This window comes from Excalfactoria chinensis, chromosome 4, assembly GCF_039878825.1.
Source record: "Excalfactoria chinensis isolate bCotChi1 chromosome 4, bCotChi1.hap2, whole genome shotgun sequence".
NCBI lineage: Eukaryota > Metazoa > Chordata > Aves > Galliformes > Phasianidae > Excalfactoria > Excalfactoria chinensis.
In genome coordinates this window covers 63,414,162-63,428,502 of record NC_092828.1, presented here as the reverse complement: position 1 = coordinate 63,428,502, position 14,341 = coordinate 63,414,162, and the positions used below count along the sequence as shown (strand labels likewise).

The 14,341-nt window shown below is 39.8% G+C and overlaps 1 protein-coding gene across 2 annotated transcripts in view; it reads right to left on the bottom strand.

The window, feature by feature from the left end:
- Positions 1–13,766, bottom strand: part of SPOCK3 (SPARC (osteonectin), cwcv and kazal like domains proteoglycan 3) — a 155,346-nt gene extending 141,580 nt beyond the window's left edge. For both annotated transcript variants that reach the window (XM_072334260.1, XM_072334262.1), the window contains exons 1-2: positions 13,653–13,766; positions 13,291–13,464 (exon numbers count right to left, since the gene is read on the bottom strand). In XM_072334260.1, coding sequence (XP_072190361.1) covers positions 13,291–13,464 — 174 coding nt within the window. In that variant the 5' untranslated portion in view covers positions 13,653–13,766. The remainder of the gene's footprint in view (positions 1–13,290; positions 13,465–13,652) is intronic.
- Between the last annotated feature and the right edge of the window lie 575 nt (positions 13,767–14,341).

The window sequence follows — 14,341 nt, the reverse complement described above, 5'->3', positions numbered from 1 at the left end:
CAGTTATTTCAACTGCTTGCTCCTAAGTAGCTCAAGCCAAAATCATTTAAAGATCACACAGCTAAATCATACTACTAGGTCCTTAACTAATTTTATACCACTGAAGCACAGCCCTTAGCCTCTCCGTAATCCCATATAACTGGATCAGTTCTTAAACCTAAACCCTTTTCCCATTGAATAACCTGCATTGTCCTTAGGATGTTTTCCCTGCATATTGTAATAGAAATTCATAACACTTTAAATCCTAACAAAAAGTAAAAAAAAAAAAAAAAAAAGACGCAAACACAAACACAGAGGCAGAAAATGAGAAAATGTTGGGTTTGTTTTTTTGGTTTCTTTTTTCCCCATAAAAGACTACACACACACACACACACACACACAAAAAGGAAAATAACACTTCTTTGTTATGGGTGCTGAACTTAAACTAAGCACAACATTCATTGAAATCCTTCCTTAAGAAACTTAAACTTGCAGAGGCAAGAAACAAGACCTCAAGATTTACACTTTCTACTGCCAGAAAGGAGAAAAATATTCCAGTTCTGAATTCTTCCTTGAAGTTTAAACCACAAACACTGTAAACATCAAGAAACCCAGTTACTTTGTAAGAAAATAAATCCAAGACAAGTATAAGAGAACTTCAGAATTGATACAAGTGGACTAAGTGCATCATCATAATAACAAGAAATAGACTACAGATTTCCAAAAACGTAACCCTCTGAATTATAATATGATATTTCTTAATTATTCAAGGTTCCAATTTGAATCTTCATCTCTGATTTCTTGGTAAGTTTGGTATGTTTACATGAGATTTTTGGCACAAAAAGGAATATGCTCATGAAACCAAAATAAAGCACTGCCTATAGTTTTGTGCCTTAATTCAAGCACCTCAGAATTAGTATATTAGAGCATTAATCCAGTCCAGAATCAGATCTCCAAAGAAAATTCAAATAAATCTGCTCAGATTAAAAAAAAAAAAAAAAAAAAAAAGTAGGTAAATCCTTCCCACTGCTTAGCTTTGCCATGAACTCTACTAATTTCCCACAGAATTAAGCCATGCAGCAAATACCTTAATACCTCTCACAAAATAGGTTATTCAGCTTTAGTTTTAATATTACCTATATAAATGGCCTGCCTAACCCAGCCTGAAAATCTAGTCTCAGTAACATTACCTTGTAATGCACACCAGAGCTTTTTTTTTTTTTTCTCCAAGTTTGTCTGATTTTTCTTTTCCTTAATAATTGCCACCCACTTATTTGATTGAATCTTGGCACTGTTTTGTACACTGCAACATGTGATTTAGCTTAGAGGGGTATGCAGAGTGCGTCATACAATATGCATCTCATTGGAGAAGCCTGGTGCATAAGGCAGCACAGAGTCACATACCTACACCTCCAGGAAGCAACACAGCAAATCAGCAGATATAGGCCATAGACACACATGCAGAAACCATATCAGATAAATTACCCCCCAAAAAATATTATGATTCAGGTCAGTAAAATCAAAAGATTGTTTTCTTTGAAATGAACAGCCTAGAGAGGAATTTACTCATGAAAGTAATTTGCTTTAAAAAAAAACAATAACGAACCCCGTCCCCAGTCAAACAAAGTAGTAGCTTAAGGAAATAAAGTGGAACTGTTTTCACTGTGCTCCAAGAAGTAGCAATAAAGTAAGTCTTCCCTTATACATAATAAAACAAGTAGAAAATACTCCACAATCATCTTCATATGTATTCCACGTCAGGCCACTAGATAGGATTTTCTAACAAAAAGATTTTCCACTGCACTAATTTTGTTCTCCAGTTCAAGTTCACGTGAGCCAACAGTGTGCCCAGGCAGCCAAGAAGGCCATCTATACCCTGAGGTACATCAAGTACAACAATGCCAGCCAGCTGAGGGAAGGGATTGCTTTTATCTACAATGCACTAGTGTAGCCTCACCATCAGTACTGCACACATTTGGGCACCACAATACAAAAAAAGACATAAACCTATTAGAGAGTGTCCAAAGGAGAACTACAAAACTGATGAAGGATCTAGAGGGGAAGATGTATGAGGAGTGATGGAGTTCCCTTGTTTTGCTCAGCCCAGAGCAGAGGAGCTGAGGGGAGGCCTCATGGCAGCTGCAGTTTCTCACAGGGAGCAGAAGGGCAGAGCTCAGCTCTACTCTCTGGTAACAGTGACAGGACCAGAATAACAGCACAGAGCTGCACCAAGGGAGGGTCAGACTGGACATCAGGAAAAGGTTCTTCATCAGATGGTGGTCAAGCACTGGAACAGGCTCTCCAGGGCAGTGGGCATAGCCCCAAGATGACAGAGCTCAAAAAGTATCTGGACAAAGCTCTCAGCCATATGGTCTATTTTTCAGGTGGTCCTACACCGAGCCAGGAGTTGGACTCAGTAATCCCTATGGACCCCATCCAACTCGGGTTATTCTGTAATTCTATGATTCAATTTCTTTCTATTTTTTGAAGTGGAAAAATATATTCAAAAGTCTATTTTGTAAACTTAGTTTTCATATAATGACTGTAAACAAGCATGCTGGCATAATTAAAGATACACACCGCCTCTCACAAACATTGGTGAACATGTTGTCAGTGAACAAGTTTGAACAAGTGAACAACATGCTCAAGTGAACACGGAAAGACTCCACACAAACTGGATTGTAGTCCAATTTAACAGGACATTCTGCAAAATTCCTTAAAAATATGCTATCTGGAAGAATTCCTACAACAATTTGGGCACTATATTGTTCGCTGACTGCACATTACTCAGGTATTCAAAGTTTATGATAGTCATTAATTTTGCATTATGAAGACTTCTTTTTTTCCTGCTTTCCCTTTTTTTCTTCCCTTCGTTCAAGCACTTCTCTTGATAAACGCCAAGCATAAAACAGTAAATCACAATGTCTTTTGTTTCATCCCTATGCTTGATTACTCTTGGCAGGTTTTTTGGTCTAATGAGCAAGCTGTTTGGCTAAAGCAACTGAAAAAATTCAGTTGTCAAAACTGAAAATACATCTACTTGATTTTCAAGGCCAGTTATGTTTTATACCAGCATAAGTAAAAGCTGAACACTGATATATTTCAAATCAGTTATATGAATAATGTACATAATTTTACATCTATAGGAATTTTAGCTGCCACTAGTACTAGAATGTTTCAGATCTTCAAATGAATGTGAATTATTACCCTTTGCCTGCACTGAAATAAAAAAGAACTTAAAGCAGAAATAGTTGTGAAAATAAATCTTGAAAGGGTGTTATTCACATGTTGAACTTTATTACTATTAACGTAATAGCTTCCAATGTTTTAAGAGAAATGGTTCCTGACATTCATGCTCTTGAATTCTCCAGCTACAGTCAAACAGGGAAAGTCCCAATCTAACTCTTCCTAAAAACTTCTACATTCCCTCACTTTCAAATTAAAAGCCGACCTGCTTGACAAGTGAGATTATTTCAAAACATGAACTACCTAAGACAGTATCACATTTTACAGCAGGTAAGCACTGTTGGTGTCTAACTACAGTTTTGCTTCACAGAATAATTTGATGAATTAGAACATATTTTTACCTTCTACTACTTTTTTTGTGAAAACGGGAGTTTGACACAAACATTTTTGCAAATCTCTAGATATCTGTAGTCATACTTGTCATGTTCTTACGCAATACATACAGACATAAATTAGGTATTTCTTCCAGCCATCTAATGAGCCACTTTAGACAACTGCGACACGTAACTAAGATATTGACCAAAAATTACTGGTTTTATTCTGCACTTCACAAGCATAGTTAAATACAAATCACTCTCAGTATACAGCAAACAAATACTCTGTGACCAATGAAAATCTTGAGAGTAAGATAAGTAGACATGATGAGGCTGATATATGAAACACTTCTAATACTGAGTTATTTTGCTCTGCAACATGAGAGACTTGTCTCCAATCTGGCCTAAGAGTTTATGTGAGAGCACCAGCACACACAAAAGGCACACATTCCTATTTATTTTTAAAAACATGACAGAGTTCAATTCTTGATGTGCTGAACTACTAATATTCCATAACATCAGTACTTGAAATCTTCTGGGGAAAAAATGTTATTCACATCTTCAACTCAGGAAAGTTATGCTGCAACTCTAACCCAGGAAATCTGAAGGAAAAGAAGCAAGAGTGTAACACACCCTAGGAAACTATCATCTTTATGTAGTATCATCTTTATGTAGGAACATTAAAAATAGAACAGTGAGCATACAGAATATGAAAAAAATATGAAAAAAAAAAGAAAGAGACAGATACTACAGCTCTTGTCTAAACACGATGTGGAGATCCCTGAAGATTACGGCAGTATAGAATCCCAGTCTATCCCATCATATACACTAGGTCACATTCTGTTCCAATGAAGAACTTGGAAATTCTTTTAAGTTTTCTGTGTCTGTATTAGTTTAGCCCACAGTACAAAACTACACAGTTTAGCCTAATTCCAGATGTCATTTCTCCTTCTAAGACAACAACTGTAAATCTCAGATCACCACGTTACGTTTTAACTTCATCAAGGTACTGCTTATGACAAACTCAGTGAAGTTTTGGCCATACATTTCCACATTCTTTGAGAATGTTTTATTTGGGAATGCCTGTAATATCACACCACAGGTGGAATGCCTTAGTCTGTTTTCCTAACATAACTGCATCTTTTTCTTAACAGTGTGAAGTAATCCTGTTCACATGTTCCCAAAGTACAAAACTGTAACTTCCCAACAAAAATTTCTAAGTTAGACATATTCAACTTCAAAAGTAAACTGAAATAAGGACAAGGATAAGAAATTTAAAAGTTTAACAGCTTTAGGAGGGAAATGCAAGATTTACTAAGGTTTTGAAAAACAGACATGCAGTTAGCATGCTTTAATCCAGTTCATGTGAGAAAACACATCCTATTTGCAGTGCATTGGGCAATTTGATAGCCATTTCCCCATCTTCCTTAGGATTTAAACTAGCTTGTATTCCAACATTTTTTGTGAGTTTTTTCATTAACATCATTTAACATCAATTACTGACAATATACACAAGACAATGTCATGAAGGTGGTAGGAAAGTAAAGTATAGGAAAGACAAATGAAGCACCATTTCCACTCAGTGTCATATTTGGACCAAAGGAGGTAACACCCCAGAGCAGACTGGCATGAGTTTAACTGGCATTCTCCCTTATCCTACTGCAAAACATCACAGATACGCTGCTTAGATCACTACTTCCCCAACACAGGCCTTAAAAAAATCAAGTCTTTCTTAATCTACACCAGTGGCACACAGCCTCCCGAAGCCTAAAATCCTTTTGCCCAACTAGAATTTCCAGGTTTAATACAATGTCTGGATATAAGTTACTGAGCTACTGTATTCAGTCATAAGCATATTATTAGCCCCAATAGTCCCTTTTGGCCCTACATTTTATGAATGAAAAGGGTTCTCAGCTTTTCATACTGGATTCCTAAATGTGAACAAACTGGTTAATGTATTCTTCTGCCTAAGGCTGGAAGGGCACATTATACAATGGATTCCTGCTGTTGATGCTTTGCATACCAACGGACTGATTCTGTTTACAAGAATCATTGCTTGAGTTTTCTGCAACAGTGATCTTATAGTCATGAACACTACCACCAAATCCTCAAAGAGACAAGCATCAATAAAAACACCTCCTACACTTTGCATATTAACAAATTTCCCCAGTTTCAATAAATAGCTGTCATAATACAGGGCATTTTCCATACTCAGAAGCATACAAAGAAGAGTAAGTTCTGTTCTTATCACTGCTACACAGGTCTAACAACAGAATGAATTTCATCATCAGTGCAAACTCAACAAATGTCAAAGGAGTTTATTTTCAGCTGTAGGCAGACTTGAAGATAAGTGCAATATACAGAATTATTTGATGACTTGCAGACCTTTTTAGAGAGATGATGAACAGTCTGAGAATGAACAGTCTACTTTGAGTCAGTGATTACACATCACTTGAGAAAACAAACAACTACCTTATGAGAAATTTCTGCAGAAAAGAACAAAGAAATCAACAAAGCCTAGATAGCCTTTAGTATATAACATATTAAGAGAAGTGTTTCCATTATTTAGGAAAATGCAAACCATCCAAACTCTCTGGCACCTTTTAAACACATTCTCTTAACTTGTGAAATTATCAACAGAGTGAAAATGTTCTCAATGAAATGTAAAGGTTTTGTCACAGGTTAGAATTTCAAATCAGACCTTCATGTTCTGTCTCCAGTCCCACCACACACTGCATCAGTTTTCAGGTTTCTCAGGTAAATCACTAATTCCTCTAGTAAATTTCACTACTGTAGGATATCAGTGTGAAGTGAGGAGAAACAAAAGAGCAAGAGTGAAAAATCATCAAAAAAAAAAAAAATAAAAATCTAACAAGTAACCCAAAGGCTGTTCACACTACGTAAGGATGTTCAGGAGGGTGCTGATCACTGTAATTACTAGCACAAGTTTCTTTCATAAGTTTAACTTCAAGACATACAAAAATAACATTTAATACCATATAGTATGGGGGCTGCTCTGAAAGTAATGTCTCTTATTACGTTGGCCTGCAACACCAGAGGTGAATGTTGGTCATACAGCAGTAGAGGCTGAGCCTTCCCCATCAGCATTCCATTCCATTTTGTTGCCATGTTTCAGATGGCAGCAAAGGGGCAGTCTGACAAATTGGTGCCTGACATGGAAGCACACATGAAACAAAGGTGTGCCACTGAATTTCTCCATGAGAAAAAATATCGCACCCACTGACATTCATCAATGCTTGCTGAACATTTATGAAGACCAAAAAGTGGGTTCTATGTTAGCACAGTGAGTTAGGCGGTGGGCAGTGTGTTTCAGCAATGAAGGCAGCTCTGAAACACTTCCACTGATACAGATTGATACAAGAGTCATATGCATGGTCTCATTAATCTCTGGCAAAAAAAAACATAGGTAATGGTAGTGACAATGTAAAACATATATATATAGTTTTGTAGCTGAGAATTTACTTTAATAGTGTTGTTACGTCTTTGTATTTGTTTAAGTTTCCATGGAAATAAACAGAAGACATTACTTTAAGAATGAGCTACATATGTCAGTATTTACAATAGTTGCCTCCTTATTTGTGTCTAGAGCAAAAAAGGCAGGTTTCAGCATTAAACATCATGAAAGAGAGACTGGTTGTAACAGATGCAGAAAAATAAGCTGCTCATCTGTGGCTACTAATGCATTCCAATATTGCAGAATCACAGAATGGTTGAGGTTGGCAGGGCTCTCTGGAAGTCATCTGAGCCAACCCCTACTCAAGCAGGGCCCCATTCAGGCACCTTTTGAATATCTCCAAGGAGGGTGGTTATATCAGATTAAAATAAATACCTACACAAAAGAATAAACTGGTTTGTAAACTCAGTATTTTTTAAAATATCTACATTAGGAAGATATCCATAAAGCATAATTGAAACTATTTAACAAAAAAGTATCTTTCATGTAAGAAAAATAAATAAACACACTGTCTAGAATAAAAGTCTCCTTTTGCTTGAAAATTCAGGAGTTGCTCTAAAACTACCCATGGGAAAAAAAACCAGCTATTAACTGGAAGGAGATGGCTTTCCTTATTTCATGAATGGGAATTGTAGGTACCCAGCACCTCCTAGTGGGTGTTAATTTAAATTTTAGTACCTAATAAAGGAAAGAGTTAAACTTGAAAATTGGCCAAAAACTGCAAAGAAATTGAACCAAACATTACTCTTCCCTCCACAGCTAGCTGTCACAAATGCTTCAGTGATTATGATGTAAGAGGACACAGAAATATATATGAAAAATAAAGAATAGATGATATCTAAAAGCAAAGATATTCTAATTGTGCTTAGATTCTGCTGTTTTCTACATTCATCTTCCCCTAATAATATACCTCTTGCTCCAGCCATCGTTCCATTCTGATTATAAAGCAAAGACAGCCCATGCAGTTGCTATTACTGTTGCCACCTATTAGTGTATTACAAATCTATTTATACTACACTATAATAAGCACAGATGGATACAGTCAATCCCAATAAGATTTAATGGTAAGACAAGAGAACAGTGGGTATCCATATCCACTAAACAACCTACCACAAATAAAATAAAGATTATTCTTCACAGAAAGGAGATAAAGATAAGATGAAACGATGTTATCAGCTTTCCCTTAGATTATGAGGCCAGTCTAAGGAAAAGCACATTACGATTTACTTAACTCCTCAATGTTAGCTATATAAAGAGCTTCCAAGCTAATGCCTTCCAAGAGACAGAATTCAGTATTAACAATAGTTTGAGGTTAGCTATAAACTCTATGGACAAATAACACTTAGTTACCAAAAACAAGCAACAAAAATAGACTAGAGGAAAATAACAAAAAATAAAAATTAAAATGAAAAAGAAAAGAAAGAAAAATTCAATCTGTGTTTGAGAACAAGCAAAAGCTACACATAAAAATCAGAAGCCTTTATCTAAAATACATAAGGAATGAAAAGTTAAGATTCTCAATACAACTCCCAATGTTCAGTTAACAAGTGTTCAACAGTTATAAAGCTTCATAAAATTTCCTTTATTTTCACGCAAATTCCTTATATGTTCCTGTATTTCACTGCTAAGAAAACCATGGTCACTTCTTACTCTATGAGTTCATTTCAAAAGTAATTATTGCTGAAGGTATAAAACACTCATTCTTCCTATGAGATCTCCAAGGTTTCTAAACTTTTTCATCCTTTGCCACATCAATAAAAATTAAAGATTATACCAAGTAAATTCAAGGAGAAAGCAAATAAAAAACCAGCACCTCACAAAGACTGACACCATTTCAGAATAGCTGATAACCAGTTGTCAATTAACCAACAGCCTTGTGAAAAAAAATTAGTACTGAGACTCAGTGCCCTTATACACAAAGGAACTTGAAGAGTATTGTTGCTTGTCCTTTTACTCTTGTTCTAACTTAAGTCTATGGCAACTTAATGAAGAAGTTGATCATTCCTGCTCTGCAATTCATATATATTTTTTTTCCATGTTTCTATAAACGTACAGTATAAGATGTAGTATAAGAGCTCATCCCCCACTAACAGGAGAAGAGATATCTTCTACTTACTCTGAACCATAAGACAGGAGAAATAAGCCTCATGAACCAATTTTGACAGCTAATGAATGAGTTAATATTAGCAGTGAAAGACTGATGAGTGCTACCCCATCCTGAGGACTAACCTTCTCTAAAATACTTTCATGATCTTTTTCTTCATTCCTTTCCCTTCTATCATATGCATATTAGTGACCTACATACTATATGCAATCCTTTTATTTTCAAGCAAAAGCTCACTTTAAGAGCACAACTGGCTGCTGGCTATATTTTAGTCCTGGATGACAGAAGCAGCAAAACTACATTAAAAAAGATCTACTTTAAACTGAAAAAGAAAAAAAGCCTATCACCCTAGTCTATCACTGAACGGATTGTAGAGCACCTAGTTTCACAACTAAGTTCAGCAGTTTGTACCTTTAAAGATACTACATCTTTTTTATATGACATAACCACCTTTTGCATTAATTGCATACTGGCAGCTAAAGCTGACAGACAACCATCTTCTTATAGATGAACTGCAAAAGATTAATAGAAGCAATAAGAAAAAAACAAAAAAACAAAACAGGCAAAAAACCAGATGTGGACCAAAGAACATGCTGCAAATGTAGTCAATACTCACAAGTAATATATAAAGAATCACTAAGTAATAACTAAGGAACAATAAATACTGTCCACATTAAAAGAAAAGTGAGGGCCAGCAATCAGCCAGATTGGAGCCCTTGGACTACACAGAAGAAAAATATTTTACCACAGCCATAAGGATCAGAAACTTCTTAGGAAGCTTTTCTTCATTCATTACTATTAAAAGAAAAACAACTTCTTTAAGAGGTAAATGTAAGTAAGCTTTCAGTTTTCACTGGTCAAATAAATAGCACAGCATGTACCAGTCACCCTGTGTAACTGTGCCATAGAGGATTTCCTTGGAGTTTGTTTACATCTGACAAGCATGTTTTCTTTCAAAATATCAAACACATCTTTGATTCATAAGCTTAAATTATCACTCCAGTGAAATGAATAACTAAAAATCACTATTAAGCCAGGCAAAAAAAAAAAAAAAAAAAAAAAAAAAAAAAAAAAAAAAAAAAAAAAAAAGAATGGTCCTCTTCATCAGTGAAATTTAGCACGCAAGACATTTATTGTACAATCTGCCTGAAGAACACATGAACAGAGCCATGCAACACTATTAACCAAATCTTCACTTTAGAAAAACCACAGTTTTTCAATATGAAAGATATATCTAGTCCAGCCTTCATAGATGAGACCACAAAGCGTTATCAATATAACAAAAGGTGAAATAAGACTCCATCAGTACAGCATTTATTAAAGAACTTCAAATACCATCAAGAAACATGCACAGGGGTAGGACATCCTACTGGCAGCCAAAGCAGCCTAATCAGGCAGTCTGAAAAGTCATAAAGAAAATCCATCAACTCTGAGACTTATTCATTTAATGACAGACTAAAGAGCTGCTGGTACTCAGCAACTGCACTACAGGGACAAGCAGATGGGTTTAAAATATGTTCCTACCAAGCACCTATGGGCAAAAAATAAACAGAACTCATAACTCAGTGTTAACTTCACAGGTAACAGGTTAGAAGAGCTGATCTCTGACATGACAAACACACTTCCCCTGCACTTGTCCCACCAAGTCTCATCTTTAAAAGCCCATTCTTCATTTTTCCACAAGAAAAAAAATGTGAAAAGACAGTCTCTAACGAGCACCCAGCTTCCCACTGATCCATAGTGAGGCAAAGCAAAGCAAAATCCTTGCCTAGATTTGTTTCATTATTTTCAAAAGATTTGTCAGAATGATCAGGGTCTTTCAAGAGAGCTGGAGTCATCACAGTTTTGCCTGAACAAAGTACTGAAGAGATGTCCGCTAATATTAGTATCATGTTAATATCAAACTTCACTGGCAAGACCGACATTTTATAGAATGCTAAGGTTGTTGGGTTTTAGTTTTGCTTTAAATTTAACATAATAAGTAATCATATTGTGGCTTAGGTTTCGTAGGGATTTCCTTTCTCAATAACTATATTCTTTCTCACTGTGACCTAAAACTCTTAAGAAACTGAGCCAATGAGCCAGAAGTCAGGGTCATTATCTTCCACATTAATCAGTCTTGTCAGTTAAGTCTGAAGTTAAGCCGTTAAACACTTCTTTTCACACCAGAATTCCATCTCACCCATGCATCTGTAGGGTACTTAAAGGCCACAAAACACCCTGTTCAGCTAACAGAGAATAAATTAGTAACACGGGCCTGTCATACATTTATTCAACTCTGCAAGGTAGCTGCTTCCCCACAGATTCAAAACCAACAAATTACAGTCATAAATGAAGACTTACTAACTGTATAAACTATAGAACGTTAATAAAATGCCTCCACCATGTTATATTTTCAGTTGATAATTGATCAGCACATCTTAAAATACTTTTTTTTCTAGAGCAAATGCTTGTGAAGGCAGATTAATTCATAATTTTCATTTATTTTCCTTACAGCTATGAATTACTGAAAATCATCCATGCTGTAAAAGGGATAACCTTGTGGAGTATGAGGATCATCTGTAAATACTCCACCTCAAGTAGTAATCAATAGGATATAAGCATTCTGCATAAGAAGTACAAGCTGACTCCTCTCTGAAGTACCAGTCTTACAAAACTTCCACAGCGTAGAAATAAATAAGGCAGCCTATTTGTAAGTGGCTTCCGAAGAATCAGTATGCAGCACTTTCCCAGAGCAGTCACTCCCAAAGCCCTTGGGGACACCTACTTGTCACAGAATAAATTATCTGGCTAATATCCAGCACTACAGTGTATGTCAGCGGGCACCCGGGAGACAGGCATTAGACAGCACTTAGCCTCTTCAGCCTAGCAGGGCAGTCCTTGCATAAATGACTTTGCCCAATTATAAAACATAACTCATGCACTTATTTTGGTGCTTTTCTGCAGCAGCGTTTCATCCTAAAATATTTATGTATATTTATGTAGTACTGCATGCTGCGTGGTTGTTGTTTTTTTTCCCTCACCAAAAAGAAAGGTCCCAAAGTACAGTGCTGACCATTTTTCACACGCATTCTACATTTTAAGCTCCTCAATGCAAACAGAAGTATCAGACCACTAACGCGAGTGTTCTCAAACTCTGAAATTATTCTGTTTAATGGGAACTACTGTGGAAATTGCTCTCCCACAACTCCAACAGTAACTCTTCTTTCCTGGTTACTTAACACAAATAACCAAGTCTGCATCCCACACGTGGGATACATATAAAGCTGTAGAATAGGAACACCACAAGCGCACTCCAGCTCCGTAAGCAGAGCTGATGCTTTTCGGAACTGCTGCCTTCAGTCCCCTACAGCAAACCGCGGCCACCAACAGCCGCAGCACGAGAAACCTGTTGACACAGAAGTTGCAAACCAAACCCAAGGATCCCAATAAGCAACACAGGGAGGCTGAGAAGAAAATTACTTCCCCCACTTGGAATTCAGATTTCCAAAGCAGACACGCAGGAGCACAGTGCACCGGACGACGAGGGATAACATTTCTCATTACAAGAAGAGATACATTGTAAATCCGTTCCGTTTTACTAAACTCGCTACAAACCACGCACAGTAGCGAAGCCCCCTCAAGGACGAGGGCCACCTGCAGGCGCCGACTTTCGTAACCAAGAAGCTCCGGGTCAGAGAGGCTCCACGCACTCCGGTCACTGATTCCTTCAACTCGCTCAGCGGATCTCGCCGTTCTCACACCCCCAGGCCGCCCACGGGGCTCTGCGCTCCCCGGCACCCCTCCGTCCATCCTGTCTCTGCCGCTCCTCGCAAGGTGAGCACGGCGGCGGCGGGTCGCGTAAGCCCCGCCCGGGAGGGGAGCAGCCCCAGCCCTGCTGGCACGGGGCGAGAGACACGGGCGAATGCAGCCCGCAGCCCCTTTCCAAGTGCGGCGCCCCGCATGGCACATCCCGGGGCACATCGGGCCGTACTCGCCGCTCAGCGGCGGCAGCGCACCGGGAGCTGCGCGGCCAGAGCTCCCTCCTCCCGCCGCCGTGCCCGGGCATCATCGGGAATTAAAGGAGCAAAAATAACACTAGGGATGGGGGACAGGCGGGGGGAGGAGAAAGTTGCGATCGCCCCCAGCCCTCGCCTCTGCCCGCGACTGCGGGGCGGCAAAGGCTGACTTACGTCTCGGAATTTGTTCCACTGCCCGACCTCCTTGTCGTACTGGGAGATGGTGGTGAGCCATTGTTTATCGTCCAGAAAATTGCCGTTGTCCGCTCTGCCCCCGGCCGCCGCCGCCAGCACCGGGCTGCACCAGGCTGCCGCGCACACGCACATCAGGGCCGCCGCCTTCAGCATCTGGGCGAGAGGAGACACGAGGAGCGGTTACCCACCCGGCGAGCGGCCGGCGGGGACGGGCGCAGCGCGCCCACCCGAGAGGGACGGAGGTGCGGGAGGGAAAGCGGGAAAGGGAGCCCGAGTCGCTGGGCTGCGGGGAAAGCGGGAGAGACGGAGGGAGAGGCCGCGGCAGCCGCCCAACGCATCACCTTGCCGCAAGCCCCGCAACTGCGCTCCTCGCCGCGGCCGGAAAGGCGGCCCCGCTCCCTGCCCGCGCCGCCGTCTGCAGCCCCGCGCCGCGCCACGCGCTCCGCCCGCCTCCGGCCCCGCCCCTCGCCACCCCGCCCCGCGCCCGGGCTAACGGTCTGCGGGAGGGCGCCTGGGGGGGCGGCTCGCTCGGCTCCCGGCTCCGAGGGGGGTGCTGAGGGGAGCCCGGCCCCTGCCCTCCGACGGCATCTCCGCTCCAGCTGCGCCGCTACCTCGCTTCCCAAATTGAGTCTGCGACAGTCCTTGGACGGCTGCGGGCTTAATAAACTTTAAGTGATTTCAGGATTCCGCTTCCCGTGGTTGGGGCTCTGAGCGCTGCCTAAGGTACGCGTGCACTGTGATGCTGCCTGCGTTATCCCTGTTGTAGGCGCTTTGCGTTCTACCCTGCACGCGTGGACTGTGCGCTGCAGCCGTGCGTGGACTCGGGCTGCAGGGACGTCCCCTGTTCTTCCCGAACTAGTTAAATCTAATTTAGAAATGAGCGAGCTGCATAACTAGTTCAACTCCCTCCGCGGCATGGCTCACTCCATGTTTAATTTTGAGTTCAATCTGCATCCTGTTGACCTATTTCACCGACTTTCCAACATTTGTTCTATTCTCAGGTCTGAGCAGAGTTCTTCTCTCTATGTCT